Source organism: Myotis daubentonii, chromosome X, assembly GCF_963259705.1.
Source record: "Myotis daubentonii chromosome X, mMyoDau2.1, whole genome shotgun sequence".
NCBI lineage: Eukaryota > Metazoa > Chordata > Mammalia > Chiroptera > Vespertilionidae > Myotis > Myotis daubentonii.
This window is the reverse complement of record NC_081861.1, coordinates 98,396,405-98,417,099: the sequence shown is the minus strand read 5'-3', so window position 1 is coordinate 98,417,099 and position 20,695 is coordinate 98,396,405. Positions and strand designations below refer to the sequence as shown.

The following is a 20,695-nucleotide window of genomic DNA, read 5'->3' as shown; positions in this document are numbered from 1 at the left end:
TTTACTAGCTGTTTAACTTCAGGCAAATGACATGACTTTCTTGAACATCAGCTCCTCATTTGTCAAATGGGACTAATTATAGTATCTCCCTCATAAGGTTGTCATGAAGATATTATATAAACTAATACATGTAAAGAACTTGAAACAATGCCTGACACTTAGTAAGTTCACAGTATGTGTTTATTATTATCATAATAGTACAAAATGAATCTTTTGGTAGGTCCAAGGTCTTTATCTGGTTTCGTTAATAACACATTTGGTGTGCTTGACTATCTATAGATATCAAAGATATGCTTAGGCTTATAATTACCCTGTTGCATCAGTGGTCTCTCCATTCTCACAAATTCATTATGTTCTTTCCTACCTCTGTACTTTTATTCATATTCATCCCTCTGCCTGGAATGCCATTTTCTGATCTTATTATCCTTCAAGGGTCTTTTAAAATGTTACCACTTCTGTGAAGTTTCTAGTCCAAACAGTTGGAATTAACTTTTCTTTCCATAGCCTAGACTCCAAAATTCTTTGTCTTAGAGATGGAAGGGCACTGCATCATTGTACTTTCTCTGGCTTCTCATGTGTTATTAGATAAGTATCAAACCCTCAATATAGCATTAAAGGCCTCCCTCAGTTAAGTCCCAGTGTTTACCTTTCCTACTATTCTTTCCTTAGCTCAGTCTATTACAGGCCACACTAACCTCCTTATCTTCCTGGACTAGGCCTCATTCCTTCTCATCTTGAAGCCTGACACCTGCTGTTTCTTCTGCCTGGAATGGCTTTTCACCAATTATTTGCTTGGTTCACTCCTTCTCATTCTTTAGTGTCACTTCAAATGTTACTTCCTCTGAGATATTTTCTTGACCATATTCAGGCCTGGTAGATTAGGTTCTCTTGTTATGTGTTCTCCCAGTTCTATGTGCTTCCCCATTTTTTGTCATATTTACCTGGAATTAATACCTATTCCCACCATACTGTAAGTGTTAAGAAGGCAGGCATCTTATGTGTCTTGTTCATCTCAGTATCCTGAATGCTTCCTACCATGCTTAATACTTAGAAAACACTTAACATGTAATTGTTGAGCAAATAAATCTAGTCCAGCCTCACTGTAGAGATGGAAATATGGAGTCCCTGACTGGCTTATTTAATTTAGCAAGTATCACATGATCTCACTCACATGGAATCTAGTGAACAAAATAAACTGATGAACACAATAGATGCAGAGACATGGAAGCAAGGAAAAGACTGACAGATCTCAGAGGGAACGTAGGGGGGACATGAAGAGATTAACCAAAGAACTTATATACATATATATGCATAACCCATGGACATAGACAATGGTGTGGTGAAGGCCTGGGGAGGGGGGCAGGTGCAGGGTGGAGGGAGTCAATGGGAGAAATAAAGGGAGACATCTGTAATACTTTCAAAAGTAAAGATAAATTTTAAAAAAGAAATATGGAGTCTCATAGAGGTAAAGGGATTTATTCAAAGTCACACAGAGAATCAGTGACAGAGAAAAGACTGTAGCCCAGGTCTCCTGACCTTGATACAGTGCTCTTTTCCATACGTGCAGTTCCACTATAGTACTTATTTCTTGTTCATACATATGTATTAGTCTGGCTCCTGGACTAGGCTATAAATTCCTTGAGGGCAGAGATCACATTTTTTTATCCTCACCTGAGTATATGTTTTTACTGATGTTAGAGAGACAGGAAGAGAGAGAGAGAGAGAGAGAGAGAGAGAGAGAGAGAGAGAGAGACATTGATGTGAGAGAGAAACATTGATCAGTTGCTTCCCATAACCACCCTGACTTGGGGTCGAACCTGCAACCTAGGTATGTATTCTGACCAGGAATTGAACTTGAAAACTTTTGATGTATGGGATGACACTCCAACAAACTTAGTCACCTGGCCAGGGTAAGGATCACATCTTATACCTGTGCTGTTCGATATGGTTGCTATTAGCTACATGTGGCAATTGAACACTGGAAACATGGCTAGTCCAAATATTGATTTACTGTAAGAATAAAATACACACCATACTTCAAAGCATGTAAAATATCTCATTATCTCATTAAAAAGGTTTACATTGCTAAGAGGTTAAGATAACATTTTAGATGCATTGTGTTAAATAAAATATATTCTCAAAGTTACTTTCACCTATTTGTTTTTCAAAAATTTAATGTGGCTGTATTACATTTCTATTAGATGTATATTACTTTTCTGTTATATATCTATTTTTCCCATTGGTGCCAAGCATAAAGCTTTGTAGACAGTAGGTACTCAACACACTCTTGTTGAATCTCTTGTTGAATAAAGTTGAGCTGTAGCTGGTAGGTTAATTGCTGCTAACTACCTTGGCGATATCACTGGGTTTGTGGGGAACCTCACGGTGAACCCTTTGTCTCCAGGCCCAGATGTACATGAAGTTCTTCAACCCGGGCCTGGGAGTGCCCTATATATTGCATCAGCCTTTGGGTTTCCTTTCAGAGGAAGCCCCAGTGCAATCATATGAAAAGCAATAACCAGAGTTGAGGTGGAGTATGTGGACACCAGCCTCTTGCACAGGAAGTGGTCTCAGCTTTGCAATTGTCCCTGGGGCCTTTTCTTTACCAACTTCTAAAAGGAGGTGGGGATAGGTAAGTAGGAAGATGAACTGAGTTGCAGGGGGGCCTTCTAATTTCCTTCACAGAGGTGAGGTAAGCTAAGGAATATGGGGACCTTGGGCTAAGGAGTTCTTCATTTGCTTATGCACTGACACATTCATTTATTCAACTCAGAGTCCGGAGCAACTACTTTTTCCTGGCCCTGTGAAAAAAGAAAGGGAACAGACACAGCCCCTACTTTGGGAAGTTTTTGGTCTCCTGTGAGAAACAGACACATAAGTTTGCAGAGTTGAAATATTTTTAGTACTCAATGTGGGCAAAACAAGGAGTAACTAATTTTGCTGAGAGAGGGATAGTCAGAGAAGGCTTTCCAGAGACAGTGAGCATTGTTATTTTCTCTCTCCATTTTTTTAAGATCTAGCTAAAATCCACTTTTCTAAGAACTTTTCTAAATACCATCACCTTTCTGCCCTCTACCCTGGAAGAGTCACTTTCCTTACCCACATTTTTATAGCACTTATACCTGTGTCAAATAACTTTCCTCATACTGTAGAAAGTCATAGTTCCTTGGGTGCCTACTTGTGTCTCTCTCCCCCCCAGCCCAAGGATCCCTCAATATGATGTGATGGCTAAGGCTCAGACAGGCTGTGCATAATTTTTAAAGGGAATTTAGTGAGTTACAGAACTGGGTCTAAAAACCATAGACTATAACCTAGGTCCTAAGATGCTGGGGTCCAACCCCAGCAGGTCCAGGGGTCCCCAAAGGCGTGGACGGAGTCAGCGAAGAAGGAATGACACGGAGACAGCGTTCAGTTGATCAGCAGCCTAGCCAGGATCTCCAGCCAAGTTCTGGTCTCGATCTCCAGAGAGGTTCTGCTTAGGATCTCCAGAGAGGTTCTGTCCAGGTTCTCCAGTCAGGTTCAGTCACCAGGTTCTAGTCAGGCTCTCCTGCCAATCTCCGCAGTCAGGTTCAGTCCAGGATCCCCTGCCATGCTCTCTCGCCAGGCTCTGCCTCCAGGCTCCGAGGCCAGTCCCTGTCCAGGATCCTCTGGCATGCTCTCTCCAGCGAAGTTCTTCTGTCTCTAGAGAACGTTCTGTGTAGGTTCTGTGCCTAGGCTCTGTCTCTCTTGGTCCTGTCTTCCAAGCCCTGTGTCTTGCTGTCTTGTTACATCTGTATTTATACCAGTTGATTCCAATCCTATCAATCTCTATTACAAAGGTTAAGGCGTTTCTTATCTCCATTCCAGGGAGTAAAGATTATGTAGCTTAAGCATGATTGTTCGTAGTTAAAGTGATTAATTACCCGCCTGGCACTTAGTTGAGGGGTTTCATTCCCTCCCTAACTTCAGGGGGAAATCCCTACTTGGGGAAACAACCTTTCTCAGAGAGGAGACCTTGGTTAAAACACATAGTGCCAAGAAGGTGAGCAAACATTTTAAGAACAGTATGCCATATATGCCAGGTCCCTTGAAACAGCAAGGATTGACCGGCTCCCGGCACTAAGACACAGGGTCTCTGACTCAAAATTTAGCATTCTTTTCATTCTAGCAATAAGTTAATAAATGAATGTATTTACAGTACGGGATCTCAGCATTACTTTCCTGAGCCCCCCATCCAATTTTTTTCTCACTCATCCCCCATTATAAGCATAGCCAATTCAGAGAACATCCAAAATGGGAGGACTTTTTGTATTTTGGATGGACAACAGACCTGAAAAAAAGTGCCTTGTGCTATTGCTGCACACATGGCCCTTCCTAGCATGCTTTGTGTTTTAAGGTAAAGAAGAACTTCAAGGAACTCAATGCCCTTTGCACTAATTCAGGTCTTCTGCATAAGTGGCATGATTTTTGGGTCCTCCATGCTCCTAATGCGCTTTTTTTTATGGTCCTACTATGGGGTCCAAAGTGGCCACTGTTAATTACTACTTTAGATGAAAACAATGTCTTCAGAGGTGCCTATTAAAAACACACACAGTAAAGTACCTTAATTGATAGATGAGAAAATAAGAAAAAGTGTGTAGATAAACTTAATCACTATGTTGTGTGTAAGGAGAAGGGGTCCTTCCCTAAGAAAGTGCCCACAGGGCAATCTTGCTTCCACCCCAAGCTTTAGTCAGAAACCAAAAAGGAAAAGGAACTGAATCTTTCTAGATGCAAGATCTGTGGAAACAGGTCATGAGGACTAAGCCACTACATTATTCTGAAAGAAAGAAGTTACTGCCAAGTAGTGTGAGTACAAGTAAATCCATATCCCAGGCTGTCCTTAGAGTCTCAAGGCCCTCACAGGAAAGCTCGCTATGAGGGGTGGCAATGATGGAGCACTTTATAAAGAAACCAAGGAATGTTTGAGTTGAAGAGGTTACCAAGAGCATCTAGTCCAACTTCTGATGGTTAAATGGAAAACCATGGCTAAGAGAGGGAACACACTTAGCAGATCTGGAGCTCGGGCACAGAACTCCTGGTTCATGGAATACGGTCTTTTCTCTTGAACCTGGATTTATAAGACTATATGTAGCTTGGATAGATTATTCATTGGGGCTTAAGTATTTCTCTTGGTCCTACTTTTGCTATATAGACTAATGACTGGGACTTGGGCACTGCAATAATTGAATTAGAGGGGCATATCACCCCCAAATATATCTTGAAAGCATTGCAGTAATTGCCTTTCCCATCTGCCATGCCATCAAGATTCATGACATAGAGCACTGCATAATGGGAATCAAGCACCTTCCTTACCATGAATGGGTACTGCCAAAATATTGCAAAATAAGATGCTAGGAAGCAATTTGCTTCCTTATCATATTTTTCATGTCTCCTATAAAGTCTGACAAGGGTTTGGCACCATCTCTTCCTTCTTAAAATTAACTACTTTTCTCCCCTCTCCTTATAGCCAATGTGGAGGAGTAGAAAAAGCCAAATATTTGGAGCCAGAAAGACCTGCATGTGGATCTTTTTTTCTACATTATTTCCTAGTTTTTTATCCTTAAGGACGTCTCTTTACTTCTGTGTGCCTCAGCTTCCTCACCTATAAATAAGGATAATGAAAATATCATATTACAGGATTGTTGATTAAATGGGATAACAAATGTAAAGCACATAAGGAGTTATTTAATACATATAAATTTCTTTATTTCCTTTTGCAAGGCTCTTGGATGCCAGAATGTGGCCTGTGGTCAGAGCTGTGCCAGTAGGGCCAGTTTCATAAGCATGGGAGTTATAAAGTTTCATAGGGCCCCATGCTTGGAAAGACCCCACATTTGGATTAATGTTCTACTGTTGCCATTTTGAAATTCATTATTTTTACAAGAAGCCCTTATTTTCATTTTGGACTGGACTTTGTCAATTATGCAGCTGTGCCAGGGGAGTAGCTGTGCCAAGGGAAGTAAAAAGGGTATTTTGGGTTTAGGAGGCATTCTGAGAGTGAGAGAACACACAATTTGGAGTTAATAGAAATGGATTCAAATTCCAGTTATGCCACTAATTCTCTTTTTGTTATCAGACATTTTCTCTTATCCTTCAGAGGCTCAATTTCTCAATTTCAGGATTCCCTCAGTAGCTCTGGAGAACATCCTTGGCCCATAGGCAGAGGTAGGACAGCCAGGGGCTTTTTTCTCTGACTCTCTGCAGCTCAGAGAGCCAGTATCTTTTGGAGGTTGCCTGGGAGTGGGTGGGGGCATGGTGGTGGGGATTGTTGCTGCACTAGCAGACCCTTTCACAACAGCACTGTTTTGTCATTTTGCACCCAGATTTCCGTTGGCTAACCTCAGCCTTATCTTCCTCATTTCTGTTTCCTCTTGAAGACACCAAGGGCCCTTCAAAACACATGATGTTCCTGCTCACAACATAAAGCCCAGTTCCCTTTGGCCTCTGCAGGTTGGCTCATTACCAGGGAACCTGTGCCTCCTCTGAGACTAAAGCACCACTTCAGTAACAGGTATAGTATTCATTTTTTCCTCTTTGTTTGGATTCCCAAGCTAGAAATGTGTTCATGGCTAGCAAAGATTGCTTAGACCTGCCCACCACATTCTCCTTGAACCTTCCTCAGGGATCTTGGGTTAAGGGTGGGGGAGAAGGTTACCATCAGCCTTTTATTCTGGAGCTTCTACTGTGAGAAGGGAGAATAATATTTCCTCCCCAAATATGCTATTTAGGAGATAAACACATGGAAGTGGAATGTTTTCTGGAATCAGGAGTCAATATATTTGAGTAACAGTCCTGGTTGTGCCATTTACCCATTGTGTAGTTTTAAGCAAGTCCTTTCTACATTATATGACTCACTTTTTTGCTTATTCTGCAAAGAAGAGGAGCGGGGAGGATGAGATAGATTTTGTCTGGAGACACTTTTAGTTTTTATATCCTGTATTTTGATGGTTGTAAGCCCTCTGTTGAGAAAGGTCATGAAAGTAATGCTGAGTAAATATCTCTGGGTGAGGCTGAACAGGGTGTTGAACTGTGTCTGAAAGAAATCCAGATTGCTCCTAGTATGAGAAGGCCCAGCTGAGTCAGTTTCATGGCAGGTCCTGCTGCTTGTTGTGTTAGCCCTTCCAGAGTAGAGCAGAGGACAAATGATGACATTTTATATAGCATGACGGATCATGAGAAGACCTTTGGAATTCCTCAATATTGCTTCATGTAAATCTCCACCTCTTCTCCCTATGAGTCTGGCCAGCCTTTCTCAACTGAACTTGCTTTTCTTGTATACACTCTATTGGAAAGGCATGCATTAGAACATAAAGAGTGGAAATAATACTAATTTCAGCTCAGCCACCAACCCTTTCCATTCATATGGGGGCAATATGGTTTTTAAGGCTCTTCAAATTCTAGTGTACTAAGAAGGAATCTTTACCACCCTTATATCTTTTTTCCTTTTTTATGAACTCAGATATGATGTTCAGGAGGCTGTGGACACCCCCAGTTTATCCAGGTCTTCTCACTGGGGCTGTAGCCACGGAGGGTGATGATAGATGAAATCACAAGTTGTGTCTTCTCTGCCACCCTGAATGCAAATTTTATTAATCAGCTTCCTTGGCTGGCCTCCACTCACAGGTCCAAGGACTGAGCCAACGTACTAGTGGACTAATTTTGGGGAGGCTCTGGAAAGCTCATTGAACACTTTCCTCACAAATCTACCAGGTAAGTCTTTTTATCCACATTTCCTGAGAAGAAATCTGAGGCCCAAAGAAATACTTTCTCAATACCATAATTGGCTAGTTGGTGCCCAAAGCAACATTAGAATCCAAGATTGCCTCTTTTCACTCTACCATACTCTTGACAATGATTTTTGTTTTGGCTAAAAGAGCCACATTTCTGGATGGCTTGGGATGGATTGGGTAGGTAGAGAGAAAAATGAAGGAGTGAGAAATACATTTTAAATTTTGAGGTTTCAAGTCACTTCAAGATCGTAAATTAGAGGGGCATATCACCCCCTTACCAACATACATTAAATTAAGAGTTAAGATAATAAAATAAAAAAACCTTTTTTCTCCCTGAAAGACAAGTCATCTGCCTTGGCCTCATGGGGCAGTTTTCAACTGTGCCATTTTTCATGTCAATATTCATTATAGGCCAACTACTTTCTAACAGATAAACTGCCACTTCTGGGAAGGGAGTGAATTTTACACAAACATCTTGGAATATTTAACAACAGGATTTAGGTGTTGCCAAGGGAATTCTTTCAGAAATTCCAGGCCTGACAATGATCCTGGCACCTTCCTTGTTCCCCCGATGGCTGTGGGTTGAAAGATTCCAATGTCTCACTGCCAAGACTGCTGCCTGTCTTTTGGCTTCCTTGATGATGTGTCTCCCTTTTCCCAGAGAGATAAGTACAGCAAAAAGGTAAGAGAAGTAATGAGAAACGTTGGAAGGCACAATGGGTTAATATATGACACAACTCCAAACTGTGAGCAACTTATATGACCTTTAGCAACTTTATTCCTCAACATGAGCCTTCATTCCCTCATTTATAACATGAGTAGGTGAGACTAGATGCTATTTCTTTTATAGCTGCCATTCTTGAGTCCCGATGGTACAAGGACACATTGTTAGGTAAGGTTGAGGTTATCAGAAATTTCTATTTCATTTGTCTTGACTCTGTTAAATCAATTGTCACTAGCCCTTGATTTCCTTCTGGCAGCACAACCACCATTGTCTTTGAGCATTTGTTGTGTATCAAATAATGAGCTAAGAACTTTATGTACATTATCTCATTTCATTCTCACTATAATTTATTAGGTTACTATATTTATACCTATTTTGGGGATGTGAAAAGCTGGAGCAAAAAGAGATGAAATGATTTATCCAAAGTTTTCCAGCTAATTAATGGCAGAGCCAGGATTTAAGCCCATGTTCAGCCTCAATTCTTATGTTTATATCCACAATACTATAAAACATTATTTGGGAGATTTAGGAAGGAAAGGGTCCTGGTCCCTTCTTGAGGTTAGGAAGGCAAGATGTTAATGAAATTGTTCTCCCTATGCTACATAGAGGATCCCACTAAAGCTTGGGACCCTTAAAATGTCATAGCTATAAGACTCAGGCCTGAGGAATTCCCAGCTGAGCACTGAGGTCTCACCTGCAGTCTCAACTAGGAGTTCCCTACCTACCCACAGGGACCCTCTTTTGATTAGGAGCCTTATGCCTATTTTGCTCACTTCCCTTATTATGGTGCTTTGGCTAGTCCATAGAGCCTGTGTAGTTTCCCTGGAGGCCACGGTGTGACTCTTTTCTCTCTCTTTCCCTCTAGGCCTACGTCTCCCAAGAAGATCTCATCTCCCCACTGAAGCACCTGGCTCGGCCTCCTGCAGTGCCACGCTCCGTGTATTTGACAAGCTGAGTTGGACACTCCATGTGGTAGAGTGTCAGTTTGTCAAATACCCCAAGTGCGGCATGTGCCTAGCAGCTCCAAGCCAGGGCAGTTGGGGTACAACAAATAGATGATCAGCAGGATAAAATAACACACAACAAATACCAACTAAGCTCTCACAGGTTATTTTAAGGTAACTTTGAGAGAATGTAAGCATTGTATCTGAGGTTCCCAGTGGAAAAGTCAGACAGCTTTGAGAGCCACAGCCCTGAGTGGTGCCTACATATATTGTGCGAGCCTGAGGGGGGCAAGGTAGCCTTGTAAAGGTATCCAGGGCCCAGGGATGAAAATGCTACTTAATTCATTATTTTTTTTCTTCACATTCCCCATTCCAGAGTATCCCAGCAAGGATACCAGAAGTCTCACACAACCATCATGGCAGGGCTTAGAAGCCCATTTTTCTGACACTCAGTCTTAGCTCTAAACGCACTTTGACCTTACCTATCTCTCTCCTTTTCCTCATGCTTTTCCTCCTTCTGAGAACACCATCCCCATTTATTTATGCCTCTCCAATTTCTTCCCATATTTCCTTGTCCAGGCAAAATCAAGTTTCTGCAGGGACTTTTGAAAAATAAACCTATACTTTTTTCCTTCATTCTCAAATCACTTCTTGCCTGGGTCCTTCTATGTACACCTTTATCTCCTACTGCCCAATAACACGGCTTAAATTGTTAATTATCTTTTTTCAGAATATATTTTGAATCCTCTACTTTGTTTATGACAAGACCATGTTTCCTTGATTGCTGTCTCTCCATTCCATTCCTACCCCACAGGACTCTGGTTACAGAAAATATTCAATAAAGTTTTACTGATTGATTGACTTTCCACTAGTTCATTAGCTTTTGGTCTTTGGGACACATGCCACCTAGGCATTTTGTGAATAAAAAAATTCAAGTGTGCTCACCACAATGCTGTAGGGCATGCAAGGTATAGGCAACATGAATGGGATTTCTTCCTGATAAATTGGGTGATGGGCTACAGGAAGAGATTTTTAAAAAGTAGGTTGAGAGGACAAATATGTTTTGGGAATTACTTGGTAACACAAAGTTATACAGGTAATTTATTTCAGGATATTATAGAGCCTTTAATATTCTAATATTGCACTGGAAATTTCCAAGAGGGAGTTATAGAATGAAGCATTTCCCATACCTATCTGATTTTGATTTTTTTTCCTGTGGACCATCTCCTGGGTCTACTATTCCATGGAACAAAACTTGGGAAGCTGCCCTAGAGGAAATTCATACTTTCCCTCTCTTCTGGAGGTCTCCTTTTTTTACTCATCTGCTTTCCCCTGACCAGCCACCTACCTAAGATAGATCCTATGTTATCATTACATTTTTGTTTAGTCTTATCTTGCAGCTTTGGGGTAGCCCTATACCAAGGACTCTTTTACTGGCTTGTCATGTGTGTGTGGGGGGGAAATGTTCAGTTTGGGAACACAGATGATCAGAAGTTTCTCTGCTGCAATGAATATATTCTCCTAGCAGTTCACAGACATGAATCTGGTCTCTGTTCTACCATTGATTTGATGTGTTTAACTTCAGATAAGTCACTCTTTCTTTTTGGACTTCACTTCCTTATCTGTATTATGGGAAATTTAGAATCAACAATCTCTAAGCTCTCCAAGACAAGAGACTCTGAGTTATCCTTGGGGGTCCAAGGAGGAGGTAGTGCCTGGATTTGGGGCTCCTTTTATCAAGACACATGAAACAAGGATTCTCTTCTCAACCTCAGTAATTCCTTTCTCTAAAGATAGTAGGAATAAATGATGGCTGTTTTCAAAGGCTGTGGGGGGTCTGGAAACAAAGATGTTTAATTAAGGAAGCTGAGGTTTCCACTGTGGGAGGCTGTTTCAGAGGATTGTAAGCATGATGGGGAAGAAAATGTTGCTCCTTTCATGAGCATCTGGAGATGAGGAAAATGCTGAGTTTTTTACCATGGACTTGGCAGGTTAGTGGTGGTGAAGTGGAGGACTTCTTGTTCACTTTTGTGTACTATTTTGACTTCTATATTCATCCCAAAGGAGAAGAACTCCTGTTGAAACCTGAGCTGATGTTGAGGTTGTGTTGGAAATAAAAGTGGCAACATGTCAGGTTCCATGAAGAATGGATAAGTTGATTTAACATGAATTACATGAGGGAGGGAAAGCAGTGTTGACTTGTCCTAGACGGGTCCTCATAGAGGAAACTAATTTTTAAAAAATTTAACTTTATTGTTGAAAGTTTTACAGATGTCCCCTCTTTTCCCCCTTTTGGACCCTTCCACCCACTCCAGCCCCTCCCAGGCCCTCACCCCACTATTGTCTGTGTCCATTGGTTATGCATATATGCATATAAGTTCTTTCATTGATCTCCACCCCCCTTTTCCTCTGAGGATCCTCAGACTATTGCATGCTTCCATGTCTCTGAATCTATTTTGTTCTTCAATTTATTTTGTTCATTAAATTCCACATATAAGTGAGAACGTGTGATATTGTCTTCTATGATTGGCTTATTTTGCTTAGCATAATATTCTCCAGATCCCCCCATGCTGTTCAGAGGAGACTGATTTAAAGGTATTCATGTGTGCACAAGCGCGCGCACACACACACACACACACACACATTCTTATTCTCCATTCCCATTTGAGGAGAAATACTTCTTTGCTCTGAGCCCCACTCCACATTGTAAGAAGGGACCAGGAGCTAGGGATGAAGAACACAACTATTCCAAAATTTTTAGGATTACAGGAGGTAGGAAACCTTGAGGGCAGTGCATCTATACTTTAGAAAGAAGGACAACCCTTTATCGCTACGTCCACAGAATAAGGCTCCTTTTGAAACATCTTCGCAGAACATGTTACTTGTTAGATCAAAGAGTAAGAGAAGGGTGAATTAAGAAGTGCTTTGAGAACACTGTCTGTGAGGGGGCAGCACAAAACCAAAAATGAGGGCTAGCCTGCTCTCCAAATGAGAAATGAAGAGATGGAGAGGGGCTAGCAGACGGGCAAGACTATGCAACATGGCGAAAAGCTTGGAGACTGTGGAGAATGGTGGCCAATGGGATTTACCAATAGTAAATTGGCTGAGTGATTAAAAAGCAGGAGTATCTAATATTCTCTTTCAATTAACTAGGTTACTCAAATGGGACCAACATATACTTCCCTCAATCTATCTACACTTTCCATGTACCATTAAAAAAAAAAGTCTGCTGTATGCCATAAAAAGGGGGACTCATTTTTTTTCAGGTTTTTAATTGACCTAGGAAGAGTCATCCAGGTAGAGCTGGCAGGACAATTGGTAAAGGGATAATGGAAGGCAGATGAGTACTATTTTACCAAAGAATCATTGTGTTCTAGCTGGACCTACCTCTGAAGTGAGGTAAGGGTGGCATGGGTAGGAAGGAGGAAAACAAAAACCAAAGGTGCTATTTATGCTCCCAGAGCCTTAACCTTCTCAACTGGACTCACTTTAATCACTCTCAGTAGGTCCTTGAGAGAAGACCAATACAACTAAGGTTGCTATTATGATTAGGTATTTATTAATCACCAAAAGAATATCAGAGTAATAAATTCACAGCATAAGAGCAGAACTGAACCCTGACCTGTTATATGACAATCTCAATTAAAAACATTCTGGCCTTGGAAAAAAATAAGTGATTATGGACATAACTGATCCCTGAGCTGGCAGAGCTGAGCCTCCCTCTGGTCTTACAGTGACAAGAGGCCAAAGTTAATTGGTGTCTTAGTGCTATGGGAACTTCCCTCTGGTGCTTGGAGAGAAGTAGCAAAAGGCCCGGGCAGAGATACTGGAAGGGCTCAGAGCCCAACCCAGGAACAGGATTGCATGTGTGCACATGGCAACTTCTTAGGGCTTAGGCAAAGCCAGTCATACTTAGGAATCTGAATGTTGGCAGATAAGACATGTTGTACTATCCAGGAAGATAAGGGGACCATGCAGAAGGCAGGGGCTAAAAGATAATCATGTCAGCAAACTAGTAGGGCAGTTTTAGCAGACACTCTTGCCCTCGATGGTCAGGAGCTCATAATCCCGGGAACTGTGGACAGCAGCTGAGTGTAGTCATCATTTATCTGGGCGATGATCTGGTATTCCTGGTCCAGGCAGGGTTCATCAGAGTAGTCATTGCCTAGAGTCCGGGTAGCTGGCTCTTCACTGGAGCAGCCACTTTCGCAGATGGCCAACCTCATGGTTTCACCAGAGTTGCTGGTCTCCCTGGGATGCATCCTGTGGTCCAAGAGCCCACCACCCGTAAGAAAGGACTTAAGGCTGAGACCCTGGTTTCCAACCCTTCTTCCCTAATCCTTGTCATCCAGAGATTCTTTTTTTTTCTTTTTCACATTTTTATTATATCACAAAAGTAAAATACACTTACAGAAAATTTGGAGACATTGCAGAAAAGTGGGAAGAAACATCACCTACTAGTAAGTCTTAGGAAACAAAGATAACCATTAGAGTATATTACCTTCTACACAAGTAGGTGTTTTTATTTCCCTCCACATATTAATATTTACAGTTCTAGTTATTTCTTTTTTTTGCTTAAAGTATTACAAAGGGTATTACATATGTGTCCATCCAGAGATTCTGGGAACAGGTGCTGGTGGACCTGAATTATCCTGTGTGTTTGGTGGGTCACAACAGAGCATCAGGAGGTGCTTCAGAAAGGGAAAACTCTGTACCCTGACCCTGAAGACTTTTGGACTTAGGATTGTGTCTGTGACAAACCCCCTTTCTATTATACCACTGACCCACATAATTGAGGGAAAGGAAAGAGTTATAAGATAGAAGAGGAGAGGCTATCTTACCTGGCCACTTCATAGACATGCTCTAGAAAAGAAGGATAAATCAGGTCAGAATTCTCCAGGGGATGTAAACAAAGGCCAAGTATGGACCTTGAGTATCAGTCAAAAGGTGAAGGAAGAGGAGACGTAGAGGAGGATCTCAATAAGTTCAACTTTCCAATGACTGGGAGGTATGGGGAAGGTGAGTTGTAACACAGGGATGTATGTCTTGGCCACCATGATAATTCTGCAATGAACATAAGGGTGCATATATCTTTGTGAATACATGATTTTGAGTTTTTTGGGTATATACCCAGGAGAGGGATTGCTGGGTCGTATGGTAGCTCTATTCTCAATTTTTTGAGGCATCACCAGATTGCTTTCCATAGTGGCTGTACCAGTCTAATTCCCACCAGCAGTGGATAAGGGTTTCCTTTTAGTCACAATCTCTCCAATATTTGTTATTGCCTGTCTGGTTGATAATGGCCACTCTAGCAGGTGTGAGGTGGTATCTCATTGTAGTTTTGATTTGCATTTCCTTAATTGCCAGTGAGGTTGAACATCTTTTCATATATCTATTGGCTGTTCATATGGAAACAACCAGGGTCCTTACAATAGAGGAGTGGATAAAGAAGATGTGGTACATATACACAATGGAATACTACTCAGCCATAAGGATGAAATAGTGCCATTTGCAGCAACATGGATGGACCTCGAGAACATTATGCTAAGTGAAATAAGTCATTCATAAAAAGCTAAGGACCATATTATTTCACTCATATGTGGAATATAAAACTTAAACTCATGAACACAAACAGCAGTGTGATGGTTGCCAGAGAGAAGGGAGTCCTAATATATGGTGACAGGAGAATATTTGACTTTGAATGGTGGGCACACGGTGTGAATGCAGATCTTGTAACAAAGAAACCCACACCTAACACCTATGTATTAATATTGACCAATGTAATCTTAATAAACTTAATTTAAAAAAAGAAACACAGGAATGTAGAATTCTTAGGGAAAGGAAGAGGAAGCACAGTTGGTAACTGTCCTCTTTGGCATACTCTGACTCAGGACATTAGGCTGGAGCAGTTATTTAGTGTGATGGAGAGAGGGACACTGGAATTGAATCCACTTCCCACTCAGGAATCTTGTTGAAGATTCCTAAGGAGTCCTTGTGGGAAACTTGGCAGCCTGACCAGAGCCTAGACAAAAGGGGCTGAATTAGTCTGTTGTCAAGAACCATGGCTTAAGCCTTGCCCAAAGGCACTCACCCTTACCCTGCACCCAGGAAAGGTCCTGAGATAGGTCACTATTGCCCCCTAGGGGGAACATCTATATTCCATGCAGGTTTAAAGGATCTATAGCCTGGTACAAAGATGAATGTCTCTTGATATTGTCCTCTAGGGGCTTATAATCTTTCAGGGATGCAACCTGGAATGCATGCATTACATCACAACAAATTAAAAGTGGCATGCTGAAGCCAGCCTTTTGTCATGTGATAGAGCCTTGTATTTCCATACCTTACCCCCTCCATTGGCCAGATGGCTTCCCTTACTTCAGGGATTGTGTCTATTACATTTTATATGCCCAGCACCTGGCACATGTTAAATACCCATTAACTACATGTTGAATTAAATGGATGCCTCAAGATCATCTCCCTTATAAGAGGTAAAAATCAGGAATTTGGGGAAGGCAATCCAGGAAGGGAAAATGCATAAAGGTGAGAAGTATACAGCCTATTTGCCTGTTTGAATTCAGTGATTGGAAATTAACCTTGGTGTAAGGGAGTGGTGGGAATAGAGAAGATAAGATAGAGCTACATTACAGAGGGCCTTCTAATGAAATGTTACATTTTGACTTCTAGTCCCTGGGCCATGAGGAGACCTGGAAAATTTTTGGAAGGGAAACTATCTGATATGGTTACAATTTTTAACCAGTCTCATTGAGACTATGAATGAATATTTTACTTTTAATACTCTTGGGATTTGTGGCCACTTGAGATATCTCCACTTCCAAGTTTAGTCTCATGGTTCATAGCTGTGCTAACTGGCCAAGACCAAAGCTGATACTTAAGATTTAGAAAACAGAGATACTCAAAGCTCCCTTCCCTTCTTTGATTGGAGAGACCCAAGTGGAAACCAGGCTATTTGGGATTTGGAACTGCGACACTGGAATAGGCACACTAATGGTAGGTAAAACAGCTAGTGCAGCAGGTATTGAGGTGTAGCTAGATTGTACTTAGAAATTAACATCTAAATAATCTTTTTCCTCTTTGTTGGCTCACAGTTGTAAAATTCCCCTCACAACTGCACCTTAATCATGTCACCCCTTTGCTTTAACATATTTGGTGTCTTTTAATGCATTTGCAAGGCCTAGAGAAGAAACTCTAAATTCCTTAACCTGTCATTAACTTTCCCTTTTCCCTGTATTTTCCCATTGCTTAGCTACATACATTTTCTTTATTGATAACCTCATTAACAGTTATTTTTTTTAAGCCTTTACACCTTTACTCATATAGTTCCTTCTTCCTGAAATACTACCCCTTTCCAAATTGTTTACATTCTGCAAGGACTGATAGTAGTACCACCTTCTTCTGAAAGTCCCTGCTAATTAGCCATAACTGACTCTTCTCCCTTCTGGATCCCTTTAGCATCTATTGTATTGAACTTCAGGCTTTCACTCCATAGCCTTTATTGCTATGTATCATTATTGATAAACTCCATGCTTCTATATTAAATCCCCTAAATAAATTATAAGCAAACTGAGGCCAAAGATTGTGACTTCTCCTTCTCTTGTATCATCATTAGACAACCCATTACAGAGATGGCTGTACTAGCCTGGGTACCAAAGATTTGTAAATTAATTTTTATAAGTTGTATTATTAGTGTTAGCTTGCATGTCTGACTTTATTTACCTCTACTCTCACTCTTAAACTGGGCTGGGAACTCTTTGTGGTGCCTAACACAGTGCCAGAGTTTATACTTAACTATACTGCCAAAATGAATGAGTGACCAATAGTCACCCAGTCATACTCATCACTCACCTTGCTGGGATGTCTTCCGGGAGAGCATGATATAAGTCATGATGAAGACCACCATACAGCACAGGATGATGATGAAAATTATGGCAAAGATAGGCAGGCCCTTTCCTAGAAGCAAAATAAGACCAAGTGGTATCTGGTTAAAAATTTTTACAGAAACAGAGACCAAAATAATCAGGCCAGACTAGCCCACACCTATTTATTTTCCATTTTCCATCTTCTAAATGTCTTAGCTAGTCATAAAGACAAACAAAATACCAGGCCCATGACAATGACTTGAGAGAGGCTAGAGACCCCAGGTATAAACAAGTTCTTCAAAACCCACTGGTTGATGGCTTGATAGGCCTCAGCATTTAACTCGTCCTCCATGCTTTCCATGGGGTCAAGACGCAAGGTTTTCACCTTCTCTTAAAGAGGAGAAAGTAGTACCCTGACTTACCAGCTTCACAAAAATGCTACCTTATTGAGATTCTTGTCAATTACTTCTGACCACAAAAATCTTTCCTTCACACCCTCTGGCCAAGAATTCAGGTTTATTTTTCTTCAAACATAAAGGGTGTCCCAAAATTCACGCAAGAAGTAATTTTGATAGAAAACACAGGTTTATAATTAAAAATTGTAAATTTTTTATTGACTCATAAAGTATATAGTATATAGTATAGGGTTATGTATGGAATAGCATGTTGGGTAAATGGCCTCCACGGCTTTGCTGGCACATACGCACTCTTTTGTTGAAATTTCCCATGACCGTTTTGCATAAATGTGGCTGAATTTCGATGAGGCTCATTTTCACCTTGATGGCTTGGTTAATCAACAAAATTGTTGCATTTGGGGTTCAGAAAATCCACGAGTGATTGTTGAGAAACAAATGCATCCACAACGTGTCACTGTTTTGTGTGGATTTTGGGCTGGAGGCATCATCAGACCATTCTTTGGAATTGCGGCTGCTCAGGCAATAACAGTTAGTGGTGCTCACTATCGCGACATGATAATCCATTTTTTTGTGTGCCTACATTGCAAGAAATGGATGTGGACGACATGTGGTTTCAATAAGACGCTGCCACATGCCATACTGCATGAGTCATTTCCTGGTCGTGTAATTTTTCCGTTTTGGTGATCAGAATTGGCCACTCAGATCATGCGATTTAACGCCATTGGACTTTTTTCTTTGGGGCTTTTTGAAGTCAAAGGTTTATGCCAACAAACCCACGACCACCCACTCCTTGAAGGAGGCAATTGAGCGCTGTATCAACGAAATTCAGCCACATTTATGCAAAACAGTCATGGACAATTTCAACAAAAGAGTGCGTATGTACCAGCAAAGCTGTGGAGGCCATTTACTCGATATGCTATTCCATACATAACCCTATACTGTATCCTTTATGAATCAATAAAAAATTTACAATTTTAATTATAAACCTGTGTTTTCTGTTAAAATTACTTCTTGCGTGAATTTTGGGACACCCTTTATTTCCACTGAGTCCCCTGGGTTACCTATTCCAATCATGTCTACAAGCTGAAGGAAACAACTAGATTGGGTTTCAAGTTCTGGATCTGTTATTTATTTGCTGTATTGTTGTGGTAGTAAGAATATTGATCCTCCAAAGATGTTCACATCCAAATCCCCAGAATCAATATGTTAGTTTACGTTGTAAGGGAGAGTTAAGTTGCAGATTTATTTAAGGTTGCTAATTAGTTGCTATTAAGATGAAAATATTATCTTGGATTATCTGTGTGGGCTAAATGTAATCATAAGGGTTTTGTAAAAGTGAAAGTAAAATAAGAGTCAGAGAGATTTAAGGATGCAACATTGCTGTTTTTGAAAATAGTGTGAGGGAACCAAGAGCCAAGAAATGTGGGTGGCCTTTAGAAGCTGGACAAGGCAAAGAAACTGATTCTTCCCCAAAGTCTCCAGAAAGAACACAGCCCTGCTGGCACCTTGATTTTTAGCCAACTGTATCAAACTTCTGGTCTCCATAATTGTAGGATAATACATTTGTATTATTTTAAAGCACCAATTTTGGGGTAATTTTTATAGCAGTCACTGAAAAGTAAATATAGTGAGTTTAGTCAAATTCTTGACTAGGTTTCAATTTCCCCATAATTTCAATAAAAAGATTGGATGATGTCTAATATACTGCAGCTACAATATTCTGAATTTAGGGGCATGATCAAAGGATTAAGAAGAATAGGTAAAGGAATCTCAGTGTCCTTAGAATTTGCTGCTGAAACTGACTTTGTTTTCACAAGACCCCTAAATATTCTGTCTTAGAAACTGTGTATTTATTTGCCTCACAACTCTTGTTGGAGCTGAGAGATACCAAGCTATAAACTGATACATACAAAAGGAGGATTCCCCCTTGGAAAGATTTAAGCAATGAAAAATTTGATAAAGGATATAAGGAATAGACCCAACATCTGAGAATGTGTATTCTTCCCAGGGCTTTTGTCTCATTTTCCCAAACTGACTCTCTAAAAGGTGTCTTCTAACCTCCTTTTTCCATTTGGATGCTGCCTTAGGAGAGGCATGAAGTTATGAAAGCCTTCAAGCCAATGGTGGCAATGCAAAGGTGGCAAACCAAATAGGTTTGGGCTATGTCCAGAGACATCCAAGAAGCTCTGCAACCAGGAGTGAAGAAGTACAGGAGCATTAAAAAGTCCACCATCAATTATAGGCAGCCAGAGGATGATATCAGGAGTGATAGTCATTAAACTATTTAACACCAATCAATCAAAACAGATGCTTATTATAGAACTGGAGTCTTAGAAGTCCCCTGCAATACTAGGCATTGAAATTTTTGTTGAAGGATTCTGAGGTGGTCTGGAGAGTTCTGAGAAATAGAGTAGGGCAGCCCAGGTGATAATGGGGAGCTCAGCATTAAGGGAAGCAACAAATTATCAACTAGTATAAAATTATTTCATTATTTTAACAATCAAGTCATACTAGTGCACAAGAGCTCACTATCAGCTCCAGGTGAAACACAAAAGAGCTTCTCATTGGGATTTGGATCTCTGAAACCATGATTCAGGGATTCTTGAAACTTTGGAGCAGGGGTCCTCAAACTTTTTAAACAGGGGGCCAGTTCACTGTCCCTCAGACTGTTGGAGGGCCGGACTATAGTTTTAAAAAAAAAACCTATGAACAAATTCCTATGCACACTTCACATATCTTATTTTGAAGTAAAAAAACAAAACAGGAACAAATACAATATTTGTATTTGCATGTGGCCCACGGGCCGTAGTTTGAGGACCCCTGCTTTGGAGGAATCAGAAGTCAGTTGCAAGCTGCTTAGTGAACCCTGGTGAAGAGCTGCCATTACCCTTACCTGGCTCAATGTTCATCTCTAGGAGAGCTGGCTGAAGTCATGGACCCATTTCTATTCTTGCTTAAAATGTTTGTAAAGTATATTAACAGT

At 40.8% G+C, this 20,695-nt stretch overlaps 1 protein-coding gene and 1 long non-coding RNA gene across 4 annotated transcripts in view; one reads left to right on the top strand and one right to left on the bottom strand.

Moving 5' to 3' along the window:
* The first annotated feature begins 8,311 nt into the window (after positions 1–8,311).
* On the top strand, positions 8,312–10,280 carry LOC132223926 (uncharacterized). Its single transcript, XR_009450557.1, has 3 exons — positions 8,312–8,433; positions 8,602–8,643; positions 9,341–10,280. It is a non-coding gene; the product is annotated as an uncharacterized LOC132223926 (long non-coding RNA).
* Positions 10,281–12,961: 2,681 nt separating this feature from the next.
* Positions 12,962–20,695, bottom strand: part of VSIG4 (V-set and immunoglobulin domain containing 4) — a 50,947-nt gene continuing 43,213 nt past the window's right edge. For 2 of the 3 annotated variants that reach the window (XM_059678969.1, XM_059678971.1), the window contains 3 exons: positions 17,283–17,387; positions 14,261–14,282; positions 12,962–13,682 (listed from right to left, as the gene is read on the bottom strand). In XM_059678969.1, the coding sequence (XP_059534952.1) occupies positions 13,472–13,682; positions 14,261–14,282; positions 17,283–17,387 (338 nt within the window). In that variant the 3' untranslated portion in view covers positions 12,962–13,471. The remainder of the gene's footprint in view (positions 13,683–14,260; positions 14,283–17,282; positions 17,388–20,695) is intronic. The other variant, XM_059678970.1, reaches the window with a different exon arrangement.